Here is a 21,537-nt window from a genome sequence, read left to right as displayed (position 1 = left end):
CACGTTAAATGCAGCTGATTATGGTAATTAAAAAAAATTATCTGGCAGGACAGGAAGCCGTGCTGATGATGGGACAAATAAAGAATTGCAATCGAATCTATGGGCTGGGCTGTAAGCAGTATGGGACTGGGGGAAATCAGGTGATTCTCACATGATTTCAGGCAATCAAAGACTTGAATCAGGCATCTGCCCATCATTAACCCCCGAGGCACGGGGAGAATAAATAAATGGATAACAATGCTTTTCCCTACAGCACTGCGATTCATCAGCACAAGAAGTACAATATTTGTCACACCCACACCTAAACACACCAACCCACGCCTAAACACCCACACCCCCACCTAAACACCCACACCCCCACCTAAACACCCACACCTAAACACCCACACCCCCACCTAAACACCCACCCCCCCACCTAAACACCCACCCCCCCACCTAAACACCCACACCCCCACCTAAACACCCACACCTAAACACCCACCCCCCCACCTAAACACCCACCCCCCCACCTAAACACCCACCCCCCCACCTAAACACCCACACCCCCACCTAAACACCCACACCCCCACCTAAACACCCACACCCCCACCTAAACACCCACACCCCCACCTAAACACCCCCACCTAAACACCCACACCCCCACCTAAACACCCCCACCTAAACACCCCCACCTAAACACCCACACCCCCACCTAAACACCCACACCCCCACCTAAACACCCACCCCCCCACCTAAACACCCACACCCCCACCTAAACACCCCCACCTAAACACCCACACCCACACCTAAACACCCACCCCCCCACCTAAACACACCAACCCACGCCTAAACACCCACCCCCCCACCTAAACACCCACACCCCCACCTAAACACCCACCCCCCCACCTAAACACCCACACCCCCACCTAAACACACCAACCCACGCCTAAACACCCACACCCCCACCTAAACACCCCCACCCCCACCTAAACACACCAACCCACGCCTAAACACCCACCCCCCCACCTAAACACCCACACCCCCACCTAAACACCCCCACCCCCACCTAAACACACCAACCCACGCCTAAACACCCACCCCCCCACCTAAACACCCACACCCCCACCTAAACACCCACACCCCCACCTAAACACCCACCCCCCCACCTAAACACCCACACCCCCACCTAAACACCCACACCCCCACCTAAACACCCACACCCCCACCTAAACACCCACACCCCCACCTAAACACCCACCCCCCCACCTAAACACCCACACCCCCACCTAAACACCCACACCCCCACCTAAACACCCACCCCCCCACCTAAACACCCACCCCCCCACCTAAACACCCACACCCCCACCTAAACACCCACACCCCCACCTAAACACCCACCCCCCGCCTAAACACCCCCACCTAAACACCCACACCCCCACCTAAACACCCACCCCCCCACCTAAACACCCACCCCCCCACCTAAACACCCACACCCCCACCTAAACACCCACACCCCCACCTAAACACCCACCCCCCGCCTAAACACCCCCACCTAAACACCCACACCCCCACCTAAACACCCACCCCCCCACCTAAACACCCCCACCCCCACCTAAACACCCACACCCCCACCTAAACACCCACCCCCCGCCTAAACACCCCCACCTAAACACCCACACCCCCACCTAAACACCCACCCCCCCACCTAAACACCCACACCCCCACCTAAACACCCACACCCCCACCTAAACACCCACCCCCCGCCTAAACACCCACACCCCCACCTAAACACCCACACCCCCACCTAAACACCCACCCCCCGCCTAAACACCCCCACCTAAACACCCACACCCCCACCTAAACACCCACCCCCCGCCTAAACACCCACACCCCCACCTAAACACCCACCCCCCGCCTAAACACCCACACCCCCACCTAAACACACCAACCCATGCCTAAACACCCACACCCCCACCTAAACACCCACACCCCCACCTAAACACCCACCCCCCACCTAAACACCCACACCCCCACCTAAACACCCACACCCCCACCTAAACACCCACCCCCCCACCTAAACACCCACCCCCCCACCTAAACACCCACACCCCCACCTAAACACCCACACCCCCACCTAAACACCCACCCCCCGCCTAAACACCCCCACCTAAACACCCACACCCCCACCTAAACACCCACCCCCCACCTAAACACCCACACCCCCACCTAAACACCCACACCCCCACCTAAACACCCACCCCCCGCCTAAACACCCACACCCCCACCTAAACACCCACACCCCCACCTAAACACCCACCCCCCGCCTAAACACCCACACCCCCACCTAAACACACCAACCCATGCCTAAACACCCACACCCCCACCTAAACAAACACACCCCCACCTAAACACCCACACCCCCACCTAAACACCCACCCCCCCACCTAAACACCCACCCCCCCACCTAAACACACCAACCCATGCCTAAACACCCCCACCTAAACACCCACACCCCCACCTAAACACCCACCCCCCCACCTAAACACCCCCACCTAAACACCCACACCCCCACCTAAACACCCACACCCCCACCTAAACACCCACACCCCCACCTAAACACCCACACCCCCACCTAAACACCCCCACCCCCCCACCTAAACACCCACACCCCCACCTAAACACCCACACCCCCACCTAAACAAACACACACTCACACACTCGAGACAGGTGTAGTACCTGAAATAGTCGCATGATGCTGCCAGAAGTATGCGGTGCGCTTCAATGGGCTTCCCCTCTACGATCAGTATAACATCAAACAGGCTGCCGCTGTTGCGGAGTCCGACTAGTCCATCCAGCAGAGACTGGGAGTGTGCTGAGCTCTGATAGGTCTGGCTCACTTTTTTCTGACTCTGCTCTTTGTCCTCGTGCTCCTCTGCCATGGTCATTCGAATGATGTCGAGAACACCCAGCCTGCAGGAAAACGTGGGCCAACGGGTGGCTTTCACGCCGACTCTTCTGAAAAATAAAAAAAATGCGCCGAAATCATTCAGCAGGCAAGAGACTGGGCGTGTGTGGCTGGAATGTCACAAATAAAGACCAGAATTGTCTCTGGTTTGAACCTTTGTGTTTAGTTAGTTGACTGTGGCCAGGAGGACAGGTGCCGGGAGTTATTGAGGAGGGAAAATAAGCACCAACCAGGGTTCCCACAGCTAGCTACTATTGTTTGACCCCTGCTGGAAAAGGGCACCTGTGGTCATCCGGTGAAGACTATCAACCATGGCTGTATCGTCCTTCCTGCGGTCAAATACCTTACCCATATTCTCTAGACTCATGCACAAAGGATAGCTGCGTGAGAGAGGTACTCTAGGACAGTGGTGCCCTTGCACGAATCACTACCTCAGGAGGGAAGTTGAGAAAATGATGGGGCGAGGAAGAGAGAATGGGATAAAGATGAGGTTAGTGAAAGCCAAGTAGTAACACCGTTCCCTCGCCACCAATTCCATTCCTCTCCCTGGCCACTGTCTCAGGCTGAACCAGACATTTCGCAACCTCTGCGTCCTATTTGGCCTTCAGCTGAGCTTCCGACCTCAGATCCTGTCCATCACAAAGAACTCTGCATTCCTCCAACTCTGCCCCACTTCATTCAACCCACCAATTGAGTCCAATCTTGTCCTGACCCAACACCCACACACACTTCCTTGTCCATAAAAGAGCAGGGGCCCGGGCCCAGCTGACCTTGAGCCTCTGTATTGGGTGGACACAAAAGGCATCAAGGGTATGGGGAGAGAGCGGGAACATGGTATTGAGATAGAGGATCAGCCATGATCACATTGAATGGCGGAGCAGGCTCGAGGGGCCGAATGGCCGACTCCTGCTCCTATATTTCTATTGCTCCCTCTGCTGTCCCAGTTCGATCAGCTCAGTAAAGGCAGGGATGAACCTGGGACTTTCCACACCATGCATTGAGTCATCACAGGGTCCTTCAACGCCCAACATCATAACCTGTAACTTTATATCATTCTTACCCTTAAACTGGACGTTGGGAAGTTTACCTTTAAACTGTAATGTCTGCTACAATCCACAAACAGTATTAGTGTGAGGTTTCACGTCACAAGGCCTTGTTCAATCCCCACGAGGTCTAACTAGGCTGCAGTGAAAAATTTCTACATGCAGGAAACCTCATCACCCCAGTAAAGTAAGCTCACCTTTTTTATTACTGTCTTCTGCTTCCCTGAAGGTGTCAACTCCTGATGAGTTTTATGGCCCACAGGCACCTCCCACCTTCCCTCCACTAACTCACCATAGGGGTATGAGGCTGTTCGATCTTGGGGATCATCGTAGCTGGGAATATCCTCACCCAAGATCCACACGCAGGCACTTTCCACCAGGGCCAATCGCACAGCGACCAGGAGCCAGGACCCTGTCTGATTTTCCCATCCCAAGCCCAGGGAGAGTACTGTCCCGTACTGCCATCAATGCTCAAATCAGCTTAAGTGCAGACTGGCCCTGGCTTTTGCCACAAGGGAATCTACACCAAGTATTATAAAGACAGTCTATATTGATTATTACAAATGCTTGCAATTTCTCTTCTGCTAGAATCTACATTATTGGGAAAATAAGCCTTTAAAGTGCATCCTGTTCAAATATGCGTCTAAAAAGTACTATCTATCTATCATTTTCTCTCTTTTTCATCTTCCTGCCACTCACTATATGAGGGGTCAGGCAGGCACCTTGCCCCCAACCTCTGCCAATGTTTGTCCTGAACCAGCTGGCATAAGAGCAACCTATGGTGATTGATCTACCAATAATCCCCCCTATCGGATTGCCTAATGGTGCTTCCCTTCTGACCCGGTTGTAGAGTACGCCAGGTAGGGAGCCGGGGACCTCTGCAGACTGCGTGTTCCCCTTACACTGGGTTTTAGCCCACTGATTTACGCTCACGGTTTCTGAAGTTTGAACAACAACAATAACTTGCATTTATATGGTGCCTGTAACGTAGTAAAATGTCCCAAGGTGCTTCACAGGAGCATTATCAGACAAAACTTGACACTGAGCCACATAAGGAGATATTAGGACAGGTGTCTATAAGCTGGGTTAAAGCACCAGATTGCTGCTCGCACAGGCTGCTCCGAGAAATCAAAACTCACAGGATACAAGTTACTCAGCGAGTTGTGTTCTGGAACGCGCTGCCTGGAAGGGCGGTGGAAGCAGATGCAATAGTAACTTTCAAAAGGGAATTGGATAAATACTTGAAGGGGAAAAATTTACAGGGCTGTGGGGAAAGAGCGGGGGAGTGGGATTAATTAAATCGCTCTTTCAAAGAGCCGGCACACATGAAGACTGAAGGCAGACAGACAAGCATTTACTTTAGCAATCCAAAGAAGAGCAAATACAGCAGACACGTAACTTACTCAAACTACCAGGCGGTGCGAAGTAACTCTGGAAATCTACCATGGTTGTAAATTTCACTTCGCAATACAGTCCGACACTATTGTCACCTTCAGAGAGCAGGAAGAACTATGCAGAAGAAACTTTAACTGCACAAAGTCCTCTAATAGTCCAAACTGTGGTAAACGCCCAGTGATAGTTTCACTTTTACTTTCCTTTAACAAACAGTCGATAAAATGAAGGTATTTGGTCAAATAATGGTTTAAGATTTCAAGAGTGAATAACCAATACCTGCATTTCACATTTAAAAGGGCAGGTTACCTAACTTCAACAAAATAATTTTAAGCTTAATCTATATATATAAATCGGTACTTCTGTCATTCTGTCTGTCTATCTGTCTATCTGTCTGTCATCGCGTGTGCGTTGCGGGTATGCACTCGAAAGTTACAGGGCGTACCTACGCGCGCGTTACCTCCAAAGAAAGCTTACGCTTCCGAGACGGTTTTAAGCGTATTTACGTTTCGGCCGGGCTAAAATTGCGCCCGCGGTATCCCAAAAACCTTCAACATTCCGCTCATTAGCATCTCATTATCCGCTCATTAGCGACAGAGTGACCTCGAGCTCGACCAATCGTACGCCGGGGCTGGCGTGTGCCGCCGGGCCAATCGGTGCGCGTGTGGCCGGGCTTTATCGTTCTGAACCGAGGTGAGTCGCCGCCATCTTGATTCCAAACTTTTCCTTTCTTTTTCCCGCTTTCTGCGTCTTAAAAAAAAAACGTTGCTTTTAAAACACATATTGTTTTTAAAAAAAATGATTTAGAAAGTAATTAACTTATCTAATCTCATTAATTTTCCTACCTTTCCCCGTTTTTCCAGGTAGGCCTAGAAGCCTCGGCGTCTCCTCCGCACCCACGCCCAAGCTAGGCACCTCCCGGCCCCACTCGAAGGCTGGAGGGCCGAGCCTCAGCCCAGCGCCGCTAGGGTGCGCGCGCAGCAGGAGCTGAGACGTCTCTCTCTGCCGGGGCTTGCTGAGCGTCCAGCGTTACCCTGGCAACGGGCGCAATCGGCGGTCTTCACCTCGGGGGGAGGGGGGGGGCCGCGATCCTCGGGGGGGGGGCCGCGCGCGCAGCAGGAGCAGCTGAGACGCGGCGTCTCTCTCTCTGGCTTGGTCAGCGTCACGGTTGCCCTGGCAACCGGGCCCGCCGGCCGAGAGAGACGCCGCGTCTCAGCTCCTGCTGCGCGCGCAATCGGCGGTCTTCACCTCGGGGGGGGGGGGGCGCGACCCTCGGGGGGGGTCGCGACCCTCGGGGGCCGCGACCCTCGGGGGGGGGGGCGCCCGCCGCCCTCCCTCCCCTCCCTCCCCCCCGCCCTCCATCCCCCCCTCCCCCGCCCTCCCTCCCCCCTGCCCTCCCTTCCCCCCTCCCTCCCTTCCTCCCCCCCCGCCCTCCCTCCCCCTCGCCCTCCCTTCCCCGCCCTCCCTTCCCCGCCCTCCCTTCCCCTCCCTCCCCTCCCCCCCGCCCTCCCTTCCCCTCCCCCTCCCTTCCCCCCCTCCCTCCCTTCCTTCCCCCCTCCCCTCCCCCCGCCCTCCCTTCCCCGCCCTCCCCCTCCCTCCCTTCCCCGCCCTCCCCTTCCCCTCCCCCTCCCCTCCCTCCCCCCCCCTCTCTTCCCCCCACCCCTCCCCTCCCTCTCTTCCCCCCAGTCGCTCTCTCTCTTCCCCCCAGTCGCTCTCTCTCTCTCTCTTCCAACAACAACATGCCCTCGAAAAAGCCTCGGCACCGCCGGGCACTTCAGCTAGTAATATATAAAATATATATAAAGAGCTCCCTCCAATGGGTAAGTGAGGCTATTCCACGAGTATCTGAGTCATACAGGAATTGCCCAGGTTATTTCCCTGGTTAATGTTGGATTAGCTGATCACAACGACGACAACTGCATTTATATAGCGCCTTTAATAAAAGATCCCATGGCATTATTTCGAAGAAGAGCAGGGGAGTTCTCCCCGGCATCCTGGCCAATATTTATCACTCAACCAACATCACTAAAAGATGATCTGGTCATTATCACATTGCTGTTTGTGGGAACTTGCTGTGCGCAAATTGGCTGCCGCGTTTCCTACATTACAACAGTGACTCCGCTTCAAAAGTTCTTCACTGGGAAGATTCTATGATTTGTAATTCAGTATCAAGAGAAACAATTATGCTGAAAAATGAAGTCCCTCATATTTGGCCATAAAAATAATGAGAGTGATAAAACAGAACTGGAGACTAGCCATTACCTCCCCACGTATGGAACAGGTGTGGCTTCTATTTAGTTTAGTACTGATATAACCTTAAAGGAACAGGCCCCAGATGTCACTGGGAACAAGGAAAGCATTTTTTTCAAATTAACTTTCGAAACTTTGTTGGTGGAAGTTTTTCGGAACCATCATAGAAACATAGAAACATAGAGATAGGAACAGGAGTAGGCCATTCGGCCCTTCGAGCCTGCTCCGCCATTCAATGAGATCATGGCTGATCTTCCTCTGAGATCTTAGCTGATCTTACCAGTTCAGTACCCCGTCCCCGCCTTTTCTCCGTAACCCTTAATCCCCTTAGCCTTCAGAAATATATCCAATTCTCTCTTGAAAATATTTATTGAATTAGCCTTCACAGCCCTCTGTGGCAGGGAATTCCACAGGCTCACCACTCTTTGAGTGAAGAAATTCTTCCTCATCTCTGTTTTAAATGATTTGCCCGCTATTTTTAGACTGTGGCCCCTGGTTCTGTGCTCCCCTGCCATTGGAAACATTCTCTCTGAATTCAGCCTGTCCAGGCCTGCCATAATTTTATATGTTTCGATGAGATCCCCTCTCAATCTTCTAAACTCCAGTGAGTACAAGCCCAAACTATTCAATCTCTCCTCGTAGGTCATTCCCGCCATTCCAGGTATCAGCCTGGTGAATCGCCGCTGCACTCTTTCCATGGCAAGAACATCCTTCCGCAGATGGGGCGACCAAAACTGTACACAATACTCCAGATGCGGTCTCACCAGCACCTTGTACAGCTGTAGTAAGGTATCCCTATTCCTATACTCGAACCCCCTTGATATGAAGGCCAACATACCATTTGCCTTCTTAATCGCCTGTTGCACCTGCATGCTCTCCTTCAGTGACTGGTGCACAAGAACACCCTCTCTACAGAACTGTCACTGCTCTTTAAAACAGCATTTCAACCATGTAAGCACAGCGCCTTACAGAAGGTAAACTAGAACAGGAGCATCCAGGGGGAGGTCAAATGAAAAGGGGTCACCCAAGAGAAGTATAACTAGGATGGACGCTATAAATATGTTGGCTGTCGGATGCTTACACACAAGAAAGTGAGGTATAATAGATGTGGGGAAGAAACTTTAAAAGCTATCGATCAAAATTGTACACTGAGTTGTACAAAGAGTTCTCTGAAGACGTACACTATTTTCCTGCAGTTCAGTATTCAACTGTGACTATGGCCTGGATTTTGCCAGCTCTGGGGAGGCGGGTCTGGAGGCGGGACTGCCGGGAAAATGGCAGAATCTGGGGGCGGTACCCATCCCGCCCCCAACCCGCCTCTGTGCCATCTTCCCAGGAGGCGGGTAGCCGACCCGCGCCGGATCCTGTCTCCTGCAGGCGGGAAGGGGATTACAGCCACTTAACTGCCTGTTAACAGGCAGTTAAGAGGATTATCCCCATTTTTCTACCAGAGGTGCGGGCTTCCCGACATCGGGAAACCCCGCCAGGGTCACCGAGGCGAGCAGTGGGTCGGAGGGGTGCAAAAGTGCGCTGTGGAGGTAAGTGATGGGTGCAAGTGTGGAGAGGTAAGTATGTGAGGTGAGAGAAAAGTGATAGAAAATGTTTACTTACCTTGTTTCTTCCTGCAGGCTTCAACAGTTGGGGATCCGGAGACTCCCGTATCAATGGCAGAGATGACAGATGGCTGCTGCATTCTCCAAACGGAATACAAGAACTCATCAAACAACAGAGAATGTCAGTGTTTGACAGCTTCACAGAGCTGTCAAGCGATGACAATTCATCTGTCAAAAATTTTTGACAGATGAAATGTCATACGCTGACGTTCTCAGTAACCAGCTTCCCGTTAATTGGCCTGCTATGCCCACTGGGCGGGCTTAACAAGGTCAATCACGGGGAAATAGCGTGGGTTGGCCAGAAGTCAATGGAGGCGGGACTAAAACCCGACAAGCAGCAGTCCCACCTCCAACGTGCCCCCATTGGCAAAATCTACTTGTCTCAGGGACATTGCTGCCACATTAAGCAGTTGTTGGGGCAGATGGAGCCCTGGTGAAACATCACTACACTCAGCACACAGAGGAATTCTTCCGCTGTCCCATCCGCAGCCAGCGCCGGCCAGCCAAGGTGACAAAGAAATATCATGGACAAGCACTGAGCATTCATTCACTTTCTAGTGGTCATTTCCAGACTCATATCTGTTGCGGTGCAAACTCTGGTAATCTAGCTTTGAACTCCAGGTGGCAGAGAGTGGGCTTCATCGGGTCACTAACTGTGTCGCTGTGCACTCTTCTGCTCAAAGATCTGATAATAACAACAGCTTGCATTTATATAGCCCCTTTAACCTAGAATAACATCGCAAAGCACTTCGCAGAGACCCAAGCAAAGAAATGGGCACCAAGCCAGGAGCTATTAAGAGGGTGACTAAAAGCTTGGTTAAGGAGTTGGGGTTTAAAGGAGGCGAGGGAGTTGAAGAGACGGAGGGGTTTAGGGAGGGAATTCCAGAGTGTGGGGCTTGGGTAGCGGAGGGCACAGCCGCCAATGATATATTTTGCATCATGTAATGACCCCTTTAATAAATCTGTTTCCTTACGATACCACCTGTATTTAAAGGAAGAACTTGCATTTATATAGCACCTTTCACAACCTCAGGATGTCCCAAAGCGCTTTACAGCCAATGAAATACTTTTGAAGTGTAGTCACTGTTATAATGTAGGAAACGTGGCAGCAAATTTGTGAACAGCAAGATCCCACAAACAGACAGTTTTAGTGATGTTGGTTGCCCTGCTCTTCTTCGAATAGTGCCGTGGGATCTTTTACGTCCACCTGAGAGGGCAGAGGAGGCCTCAGTTTAATGTCTCATCTGAAAAACGCCACCTCTGACAGTTCCGCACTCCCTCAGTACTGCACTGGGAGTGTCAGCCTGGATTTTTGTGCTCAGTTCCCTGGAGTGGGACTTGAACCCACAACCTTCTGACTCAGAGGCGTTGGTGCTACTACCACTGAGGCACTTTTCAAATTTAAAATCAAAAGCCTTTTAGAAACTTCCACAACACTTTTCACATTAACACCGAAAACACCAGGATCAGACCTACCCAACCACAAGATCTGATGAAGAGTCTCCACCTGAAACATGAACTCCCCTCTTCTCTTTTTCAGATGCTGACAGATCTTCTGCGTATTTCCGGTATCTTGTTTTTATTTCAGCAGTCACTGTTTTTCTTTTTAAATCTACAAGCACAATTTTTGATGGCACTGAACCCAAAAGAATGAAAAACCAACTGTTTCAGCCAAGTACAAATGCTCACTATAGAGTCTGTCCAGTGTTATTTTTTAAAATATTTTGTTCCCCAAACACTAAGTTGTTGAGGAAGCATTAAAACGCAGGACATCCTTGAGATTACATATTCCATATCTGGTCCATTCTCCCATCAGTGTTTCCCATATTATTTATATATGCAGACATGATTAGCGCATGTGTACTGGTCACGGGACCTCCCAAAGGCTGTAGCTTCCTTCATCCAGGATGCAAATATCCAGGTCTCTGAAGCTGAAGGGGAGTTGAGGTACTCTTGTCCACTGGTCATGGCCAAAGCTATAGAAAAAAACAAAACAAGAGCCATATAAAGAAATGCAATCAGAATTACATAATGGCCCAGAACTTGGTGTCGGGGGCTTGCCGCGCGTGCAAGCCCCCGATGTGCACTTACCCGGCGTGCCGACATCTGAAACCTGGCCCGCAGTGGATTTCCTGTCAGTGGCCCGGTTCTGATGTCGGCGCGCTGTGCTAACCTGACCCAGCGGCGTAGTTAGTGCGATGTGCCGGCTGGGATCAGGTGAGCACTGTTCAGCCAATCAGGGGAGGGGAAACTTCATTCATAAGTTTGAGAGTAAGAACTGTCAAACTCATGAGAAGTACTGCACCCCAAAGCACTACTTAAACTTTAAATAACATTTTAAAAAACATCCCAATCATTAAATTAAGTATAAATAAGTTTAAAAAAATAATTAAAACAATTTTTTTTTTTGAAAAAAATATTTTTTTAATAAAAAGGGTCTAAAACTAAACTTACCTTATTGTGGATTCTTTAAAATAATAAACCTGTGGAAAAAAAAATTCTAAATTGCACTAAAACACCACTTACCTGTAAAAATAAATACTTACGTGTGCTTTTTACAAGCGTAAAGACCGGAGGCCTTTACACATGCGCAAATCCCCCAAAACAGAGGAAATCCAAGACGCACGCGCTGCCCCCTACATCGCACGCGCTAGCCTCTTCACCTCTTGGGTTAGAGGAGAGGAAATGCCGGTTTTCAGCGCATGCGCTGTGCATGCTGAAAACCGGCATTTCCTCCGGCCAGACGTGTGAGTACCCCTTCCGTACTCACGCGTTTGGGGAGGAATTACTGCCCCAATAACTACAGCAAAGAAACAGGCCAATCAGCCCTACTGCTCTATGCTGGTGTTTACACTCCACACGCGCCTCCTCCCACAATAATTACCTCCTCCCACTCTATCCCCATATCCCTCGATTCTTTTCACCCTCATGTATGCAACAAGCCCCCTCTTAAATGCATCAGTGCTCTCTGCTTCAAGTACTCCATGTGGCCGTGACTTCCACATTCTCACCACTCTCTGTGAAAAGAAAATCCTCTTACTCTTTAGTTAATCTGTTAGTGACTATCTTACATTTACGCCCCCTTGTTCTGGACTCACCCACAAGTGGAAATCGTTTCCCCACACCAACCCTATCAAACCAGTATGGGTCAGTGATGACTTAGCGATGGGGAAATGGGATCTGGGCATCGCTGGCAAGGCCAGCATTTATTGCCCATCCCTATTTGCCCTTGAGAAGGTGGTGGTGAGCTGCCTTCTTGAACCGCTGCAGTCCGTGTGGTGAAGGTACTCCCACAGTGCTGTTAGGGAGGGAGTTCCAGGATTTTGACCCAGCGACGATGAAGGAACGGTGATATATTTCCAAGTCAGGATGGTGTGTGACTTGGAGGTGGTGGTGCTCCCATGAGCCTGTTGCCCTTGTCCTTCGAGGTGGAAGAGGTCGTGGGTTTGGGAGGTGCTGCCGAAGAAGCCTTGGCGAGTTGCTGCAGTGTATCTTGTAGATGGTACACACTGCAGCCACGGTACGCGGTGGTGGAGGGAGTGAATGTTTAAGGTGGTGGATGGGGTGCCAATCAAGTGGGCTGCTTTGTCTTGGATGGTGTCGAGCTTCTTGAGTGTTGTTGGAGCTGCACTCATCCAGGCAAGTGGAGAGTATTCCATCACTTAGTATGGGACAGGATATGGGCGGCTGATTAATGGACAAGTTGGAGGGTGGGAGGAAAGCAAGGAGACCACTGGAAAGTCAAGGAGAAGTCAAGGATAATGGAGAAGTTGAGGATATGGGTGATGGAAGCATGGATCAGGGTGTTTCTGGGGCTGAAGCAAAGGCAGAGGTGGAAATGAGCAGTCTTGGTAATGCACAGGATGTGGGATTTGAAGCTCAGCTCTAGGTCAAACAGAACTGTAAGAAAATTATTTTCCACACATAGAGCGATCAACATATGGAATAGACTTCCAGGAGAAATAGTGGAGGCGAAAACCCTGGGATCTGTCAAAAAACAATTGAAGGCTGTTTTGGGGATATTAGGATCTTTCTGGATGGATGAATTCAGATGGGTCAAATGGCTTCCTTCATCCCTAGCTATCTTGTGATTGTGACACCCAGTCTGGTTCAGCCTGAGCAAGTGGCCAGAGAGGTGGATGGAGTCAGTGGCAAGGGGTGGAGTTTAGGGCATTGGTCGAAAGCGATGGCTTTGGCTTTCCTGTTGTTCAGTTGGAGGGAATACTGTCTCATCCATAGCTTGGCCACAAGAATGAATCTCAGTTTAAAACACCTTAGCTAGCTAGATAGACTTAAAGAGCTGGGTCTAGATACGTAGAGAAGCGTAGACTCGGGCAATTTAATTGAAGTCTATAAAATAATGAAGGGACTAGACTGTGTGCACACTGACAAATTATTTCAATTTGATAAGGTGGAGAGGACCAGGATTCAGGCATAAAAATGCCTGCGGATGATGACACCGAGGAGCAGTATGCAGATGAGGGAGAGAAGAGCGCCAAGGTCGCTGCAGGTGATGGTGCAGGGATGGGAGGAGCAGCCATTGCTGCAGCTCTGTTGGCTGCATTCATTCAAGAATGAGTGGAATCACATGTTGTTTTCATATTTGTGCACAGCAATGAGATGAATGACCAGATAATCTGTTTTGGGGGCGTTGGTTGAGAGATAAATATTGTCAGCCCGGATACCAGAACTACCTACCCTTCTTCGAAAAGGTCTCAGCTTAATGTCTCACCTGAAGTACAATGTAGCACTCCCTCAGCACTGCTCTGTAGTGTCACCTGAGATCACATTCCAAGTCGGGCTTGAACCCACAGCCGACTAACTCGGAGGCAAGCGTGCTGCAAAGTGAGCCAAGCCGATTGTCAATGTGCACACTTGCTTGTCCTATCTGTCAATATGTTTTTGCACAGAACACTGTAGGGATGAAATTCTGACTGGAAAAGGAAGAGGGCTAAGGGAATGGGAGAGGCTAAAGGAATAGGAGGAGTTGGAGGAATGGGAGAGGCGAATGGGAGGGGTTAAGGGAATGGGAGGGGTTTAAGAAAGGGGAGTCACCATGGGAAGAGATGGGGAAATGGGAGGGGTTAAGAGAGGTGAGAACATGGGAATGGGAGGGGTTTAAGGGGAGGGGCCATGAGAGGGGGTAGGGGAATGGGAGGGGTTTAAGAAAGGGGAGGGGTTTAAGAAAGGAGCGGGGCCATGAGGGGGAATGGGGGGTTTAAGAAAGGGGCGGGCCATGAGATGCAGAATGGGAGGGGCCATGAGAGGGGGTAGGGGGAATGGGAGGTGTAGTGTATGTACCTTTAAGGGGAGAACTACTTTTACAGCTCCTGTATACTGTAGTACCGGCAGTGACCACACCTGTATATAAACCCTGAGTAGGGATCTGTACAATTAGTTTTAGAGTAACCCTCATCCAGTAAACACCTGTTGATTGTTCATCTGCAGTCTGTGTCTACTTATTGAAGGACACCATACATCAAGATTCACGGATTTAACATTGGCGACGAGTGGATTCAAACCTACCTGCAACTCTGCATCACCTCCCAGGGATTCGCTCCTGGAGAACAGTGAAAGAAGAAGGCCGAGTCCAGAAATACGGGCGTCGACCATCCAGAGAAGACTTGAGCATCGCAGAGGAGGCTGTGGAGAGCTGGGCTTGGTTCTCCAGTCAAGACGATCCAGCACAACGGGCTGGCAACAGGTACGGCGCAGACCCTTCCCGGACAGTGGCGGCTGGAGCCGACCGACGGCACAGAAAAAGGCCGAGCAGCGTCGACTGGGTAAGAAAGAGGGTAAAGCGCACAGGGCGCAGCCGGGGTTGAAGACCGAGCGGCGTCGACGGAAAAAAGAGAGGGTAAAGCGCACAGGGCGCAGCCGGGGTTCAGGACCGAGCGGCGTCAACGAGAGAGGCGCGCAGGAAAACGCGCACAGCGCAGCCAGTGTTCAAGGGCTGAGCAGCGTCCGCGGGGAAGAAAGGAAAGCGCGGGAGACGCCATTTTTGAGCCGCAGCGGAGAAGAAGGGAGAGCGCGGGAGACGCCATTTTTGAGCCGCAGCGGAGGAGGGAGAGCGCAGGAGACGCCATTTTGAGCCAGCGGAGAAGAAGGGAGAGCGTGGGAGACGCCATTTTTAGCCAGTCTAACCACACCCAGGGATGCCGAAGAGTGGCAGTGTCACAGCGTTTGACAATGAAGTCGAAGATTGGGCGACATATGTAGAACGCATAGAAGTGTGCTGCAAGGCGAATGAAGTGCCAGATGCCAGGAAAGCACTGGTATTGTTGAATTCCATGGGTGCAAAAACGTATGGCTTACTGCGAAACCTAGTAACCCCAGAGAAGCCAGTGGGAAAGGATTTTGCAAGCATAGTGGCAATCCTACAGGACCACTTAAACCCCACACCGCTGCTGATAGCAGAAAGATTTAAGTTTCACAAAAGGAACCAGCATAAAGACGAAAGTAATGCTGTGTATTTAACGGAACTGCGCAAGCTATCGAAACACTGCCAGTTTGGAACGGGACTAGCAGATACTTTAAGGGACAAGTTTGTGTGTGGGCTTCAAAGTGAAGGAACCCAGAAACTGCATCTATCAGAAAAGGATCTTACGCTGGACAAGGCTTTCAACATGGCAGTATCACATGAAGCAGCCGCACGGGGCGCTGCAGAGATACAACAGAGACCGCAAGAATATGGCACAAATGAAATGTCATATGCAGCAGTGAAGTGTTATCGCTGCGGCAGAACAACACACGACGATAAGGATTGTTGGTTCAAGGACCAAGTGTGCAGACAGTGTGGAAAAGTAGGACACATAGCAAGCGTCTGCAGGTCGGGGAAGAAAACCAGCAGCAAGAAATCTCCACAGGAGAAGTACAAAAAGGTACATAAGGTGACGGAGAGTAGTTCAGACGAACAGAAAAGTGATACAGACTCCGGAAGCAAGGAGCTGGGTTGTCTGAAACAACATAATGTAATCAAAATGGAGGATCACCAAACTATCTGAGTCACGCTCAAGATAGACGGAGTCCAAGTGAAAATGGAATTGGACATAGGATCAGCCCTAACAGTCATAAACCGAAGGGACTACAAGCGGCTATTCTCACATATACCCTTGAGAGATACAGAGATTGTCTTGAAGACGTACACGGGGCAAAAAGTCTACCCCAAAGGAAAAATAAGGGTGAACGTGATATACAACGGCAAGGAAACACCAAAAATGGACCTATATGTATTGCCAGATGGAGGACCACCACTACTAGGACGTGAATGGATCCGGAAGATACAGTTAGATTGGCATTCCATACAAGCACTGATGGTAGATGCCAAAAAGGATGACGACGTCACACCTGGCCGACTGTCAAAAATGCTAACTGACGCTCAAGAAGTGTTCCAGGAGGGACTCGGAACACTAAAAAGCATAACAGCGACGATCAAAATAGAGGAAAATGCAAGCCCAAAGTTTTTTAAGGCCAGACCGGTGCCTTATAGAAACATAGAAGATAGGAGCAGGAGTAGGCCATTCGGCCCCTCAAGCCTGCTCCGCCATTCAATGAGATCATGGCTGATCATCCAAATTCAGTACCCTGTCCCTGCCTTCTCCCTTGATCCCTTTAGCCTTAAGAAATATATCCAACTTTTTAAAATATATTTAATGAACTGGCCTCCACCGCCCTCTGTGGCAGAGAATTCCACAGGTTCACCACTCTCTGGGTGAAGAAATTCCTCCTCATTTCAGTCCTAAATGGCTTACCCCTTATCCTTAGACTATGACCCCTGGTTCTGGACTCCCCAGCCATCAGAAACATCCTTCCTGCATCTAGTCTGTCCAGGCGTAACAGAATTTTATAGGTTTCGAAGAGATCCCCTCTCAATCTTCTAAACTCCAGTGAGTATAGCCCAATCGACACAATCTCTCCTCATACGTCATTCCTGCCATCCCAGGTATCAGCCTGGTGAATCTTCGCTGCACTCCTTCCATGGCAAGCGCATCCTTCCTCAGGTAAGGCGACCAAAACTGCACACAATACTCAAGGTGCGGTCTCACCAAGGGCCTGTACAACTGTAGCAAGACATCCTTGTTCCTGTACTCGAACCCTCTTGCTACGAAGGCCAACATACCATTTGCCTTCTTAACCGCCTGCTGCACCTGCATGCTTACCTTCAGCGACTGGTGCACAAGAACACCCAGGTCTCTTTGCACTTCCCCTTCTCCCAATCTATTGCCATTCAAATAATAATCTGCCTTCCTGTTTTTGCCACCAAAGTGGATAACCTCACATTTATCCACATTATAGTGCATTTGCCATGTTTCTGCCCAATCACCCAACCTGTCCAAATCGTACTGGAGTTTCACGACATCCTCCTCACAGCTTACCCTCCCACCCAGCTTTGTGTCGTCTGCAAATTTTGAGATATTACATCCAATTCCCTCGTCCAGATCATTAATATATATTGTGAACAGCTGGGGTCCTAGGACCGATCCTTGCAGTATCCCACTAGTCACTGCCTGCCACTCGGAAAACGACCCGTTTATTCCAACTCTTTGCTTTCTGTCCGCCAACCAGTTCTCTATCCAAGTCAATACCTTGCCCCCAATCCCATGTGCCTTAATTTTGCATGCTAATCTCTTATGTGGGACCTTATGCGATCCGCCCAGCCGTCGAAGCAGAGCTGGAAGGTTTGGAACGTTCTGGAGTACTGTCCAAAGTGGACTGGAGCGAGTGGGCTACACCCATTGTTCCTGTAATGAAGAGGTCGTTGAGTAATACGCCTGGGGAACCAAAGAAGGTTCGCATCTGTGGGGACTTTAAGGTGACAGTGAACCCAGTCCTTCACACGGTACAATATCCGCTTCCGCAGATTGAAGATATTTTCGCCTCGCTATCTGGAGGAAAACGCTTCACTAAGATTGATCTGGCCCAGGCGTACCTGCAAATGGAGGTAGAAGAAGCCTCGAAACAGTACCTCACGATCAACACTCACAAAGGTCTCTACCAATACAACCGGCTGGTGTTCGGGGTAGCATTAGCTCCGGCTATTTGGCAAAGGGCAATGGATCAAGTCCTGCAAGGGATTCCAGGGACCCAGTGTTATTTGGACGACATCCTGGTCACGGGCGAAAATGAAAGTGATCACCTCGCCAACCTGGAGCAGGTGCTCACTAGATTGAAGGAATATAGGCTCCGAGCTAATCGCCACAAATGCGAGTTTTTCCAGAAGCAGATCTCATATTGTGGCCACGTTATTGATGAAGAGGGGTTACATAAGTCCCCTGAAAAGATTGAGGCAGTAGTCAAGGCTCCAGCACCGGAAAATGTGTCACAACTGAGGTCGTTCCTCGGGCTGGTGAACTACTACCATAAGTTCTCGCCGAATTTGTCTACAGTACTACACCCACTGAACACTCTACTGCAAACGGGGGTACCATGGAAGTGGAATGACGAATGTACACGAGCTTTCCAGAAGTGCAAAGAATTGAGCACATCAAAAGAGGTGTTGGCTCATTTCAACCCAGCACTACCAATTCGGTTGGCGTGTGATGCATCACCCTATGGTATTGGAGCGGTGCTGTCGCACAAATTCCCGGACGGCTTAGAGAGGCCAGTAGCCTTTGCGTCTCGGTCACTAACCTCAGCCAAGCGTAACTACGCCCAGATTGACAGGGAGGCCCTCAGCCTAGTGTGGGGAGTGAAAAAGTTCAACCACTATCTGCACGGGCAGAAGTTCACCTTGCTGACTGACCACCAACCACTTGTCTCCATCTTTAATCCAAAGAAGGGCGTTCCGGTGATGACTGCGCAACGGCTACAAAGATGGTCCCTTTTTCTAGGGGCGAACCAATATGAAATAGAGTATAAGGGCACGAAACAGCATGGAAACGCTGACGGGCTATCACGCCTGCCACTGCCTACTGCGGAGGAAGCACCAGCAGTGGACCCTGTCGAAATATTTTATTCGACTATAATTGAACGCTTGCCAGTAACTAACGCGGATATCGAGAAGGAGACCCGAAATGACCCGACACTGTCTCGGGTATATGATTTGACGGTGAAGGGATGGCCAACACATGGCGACTCACTGTTGCCAGCATTCTCATCCAGAAGAGAACAGCTGTCAGTATGCCAGGGGACCTTGATGTGTGGATCCCGAGTGGTAATTCCACCCAAGGGAGAGAGTGCTCAATGAGCTTCACGAAGGCCATCTGGGAGGGGTGAAAATGAAAAGCCTTGCGAGGGCTTATGTGTGGTGGCCGGGGATCGATCAGTAAATCGAGGACCTGACAAAGGGCTGCTCAGGATGCCAGTAGGTCCAAAATGCACCACCACATGCCCCTCTACACCCATGGGAGTGGCCCTCCTCTCCATGGCAACGGGTGCATATTGATTTTGCTGGTCCATTCATGGACTCAATGTTCTTAATAGCCGTGGATGCGCACTCGAAATGGCCTGAGGTGATCAAAATGTCCTCCACCACCACGGAGAAAACGATTGCAGTCCTACGGACCATATTTGCCAGGAACGACTTGCCAGAGCAGATTTGCTCTGATAACGGACCACAGTTTGTGTCCAAAGAGTTTCGGAAATTTATGAGAAGGAATGGGGTAAGGCATTACACATCCGCCCCGTATCATCCAGCCACAAATGGATTGGCTGAGAGGTTCGTACAATCCTTTAAAAAGGCAGTAAGGGCCATGTGCGATGACGACATTCCACTGCAGCATAAGGTGGACAATTTCCTGTTAGCCTACAGAAATGCGACACATGCAGTTACCAACCAGACCCCGGCCATGATGTTCTTTAACCAAAGGTTGAGATCTCGTCTGGATTTGCTCAGACCAAATGTACAAAGAAATGTTGAGAATAAGCAATTCCAGCACATCAATGAGAAGCCGACAAGGAGCTTCAATGTAGGGCAACCAGTCTTGGCCCGCGACTACCGAACAGAGAAATGGCAACCAGGAACAATATGCACACGGCAGGGGCCACTAATGTACACAGTGGATGTTGGGGAGAACATTGTGAGACGCCATGTCGACCAGATCCTAGCGTCACAGGAACGAGTCAACCCCATGTCTCGCGTACCTGGTGATGAACCCGACATACAGGTAGCATCTACCCCAGAAACAGTAGCATCGGAAGCTGATGAACCAACCGACGACAGGGGGCCAGAATCGCCTCCGCACCAAGAGCAAGACACTCAGGAAAGGCGCTATCCAGAAAGGATCAGGAAGCCGCCCCAAAGACTGAATTTATAAATGGACTATTCTCAGTTAATGTTGCATGTTAAAAGCGTTAACTGTTAAATGAATGTTATGGTACTGTTAATCTAAAAGGGGAGGAATTGTAGTGTATGTACCTTTAAGGGAGAACTACTTTTACAGCTCCTGTATACTGTAGTACCGGCAGTGACCACACCTGTATATAAACCCTGAGTAGGGATCTGTACTGTTAGTTTTAGAGTAACCCTCATCCAGTAAACACCTGTTGATTGTTCATCTGCAGTCTCTGTCTATTTATTGAAGGACACCATACCTCAAGATTCACGGATTTAACAGGAGGGGTTTAAGAAAGGGGCGGGGCCATGAGAGGGGGTGGGGGAATGGGAGGGGCCATGAGAGGGGGTAGGGGAATGGGAGGGTCCATGAGAGGGGGTAGGGGGAATGGGAGGGGTTTAAGAAAGGGGAGGGGCCATGAGAGGGGGTGGGGGAATGGGAGGGGTTTAAGAAAGGGGCAGGGCCATCAGAGGGGGGTAGGGGGATGGGAGGGGCCATGAGGGGGGGTAGGGGGAATGGGAGGGGTTTAAGAAAGGGGCAGGGCCATGAGAGGGGGTAGGGGAATGGGCGGGGCCATGAGAGGGGGTAGGGGAATGGGAGGGGTTTAAGAACGGGGCGGGGCCACGAGAGGGGGTAGGGGGAATGGGAGGGGTTTAAGAAAGGGGCGGGGCCATGAGAGGGGGTGGGGGAATGGGAGGGGCCATGAGAGGGGGTAGGGGAATGGGAGGGGCCATGAGAGGGGGTAGGGGGAATGGGAGGGGTTTAAGAAAGGGGAGGGGCCATGAGAGGGGGTGGGGGAATGGGAGGGGTTTAAGAAAGGGGCAGGGCCATCAGAGGGGGTAGGGGGGATGGGAGGAGCCATGAGAGGGGGTAGGGGGAATGGGAGGGGTTTAAGAAAGGGGCAGGGCCATGAGAGGGGGTAGGGGAATGGGCGGGGCCATGAGAGGGGGTAGGGGAATGGGAGGGGTTTAAGAACGGGGCGGGGCCACGAGAGGGGGTAGGGGGAATGGGAGGGGTTTAAG

General features: G+C 50.8%; 1 protein-coding gene across 2 annotated transcripts in view; it reads right to left on the bottom strand.

Moving 5' to 3' along the window:
* klhl22 (kelch-like family member 22) overlaps positions 1-21,537 on the bottom strand; it is a 171,958-nt gene that overhangs the window by 149,333 nt on the left and 1,088 nt on the right. The window contains exons 2-3 of one of the 2 annotated variants that reach the window (XM_085962058.1): positions 10,719-11,218; positions 2,716-2,994 (exon numbers count right to left, since the gene is read on the bottom strand). In XM_085962058.1, the coding sequence (XP_085818184.1) occupies positions 2,716-2,924 (209 nt within the window). In that variant the 5' untranslated portion in view covers positions 2,925-2,994; positions 10,719-11,218. Of the gene's footprint in view, positions 1-2,715; positions 2,995-5,390; positions 5,484-10,718; positions 11,219-21,537 lie in introns of those variants that run through there. The other variant, XM_085962059.1, reaches the window with a different exon arrangement.

This window comes from Somniosus microcephalus, chromosome 19 (genome assembly GCF_052327205.1).
Source record: "Somniosus microcephalus isolate GS21.2 chromosome 19, FLI_Smic_1.0, whole genome shotgun sequence".
NCBI classification, from domain to species: Eukaryota; Metazoa; Chordata; class Chondrichthyes; order Squaliformes; family Somniosidae; genus Somniosus; species Somniosus microcephalus.
The sequence above is the reverse complement of the archived record's forward strand: the minus strand, read 5'-3'. Positions and strand labels throughout refer to the sequence as shown.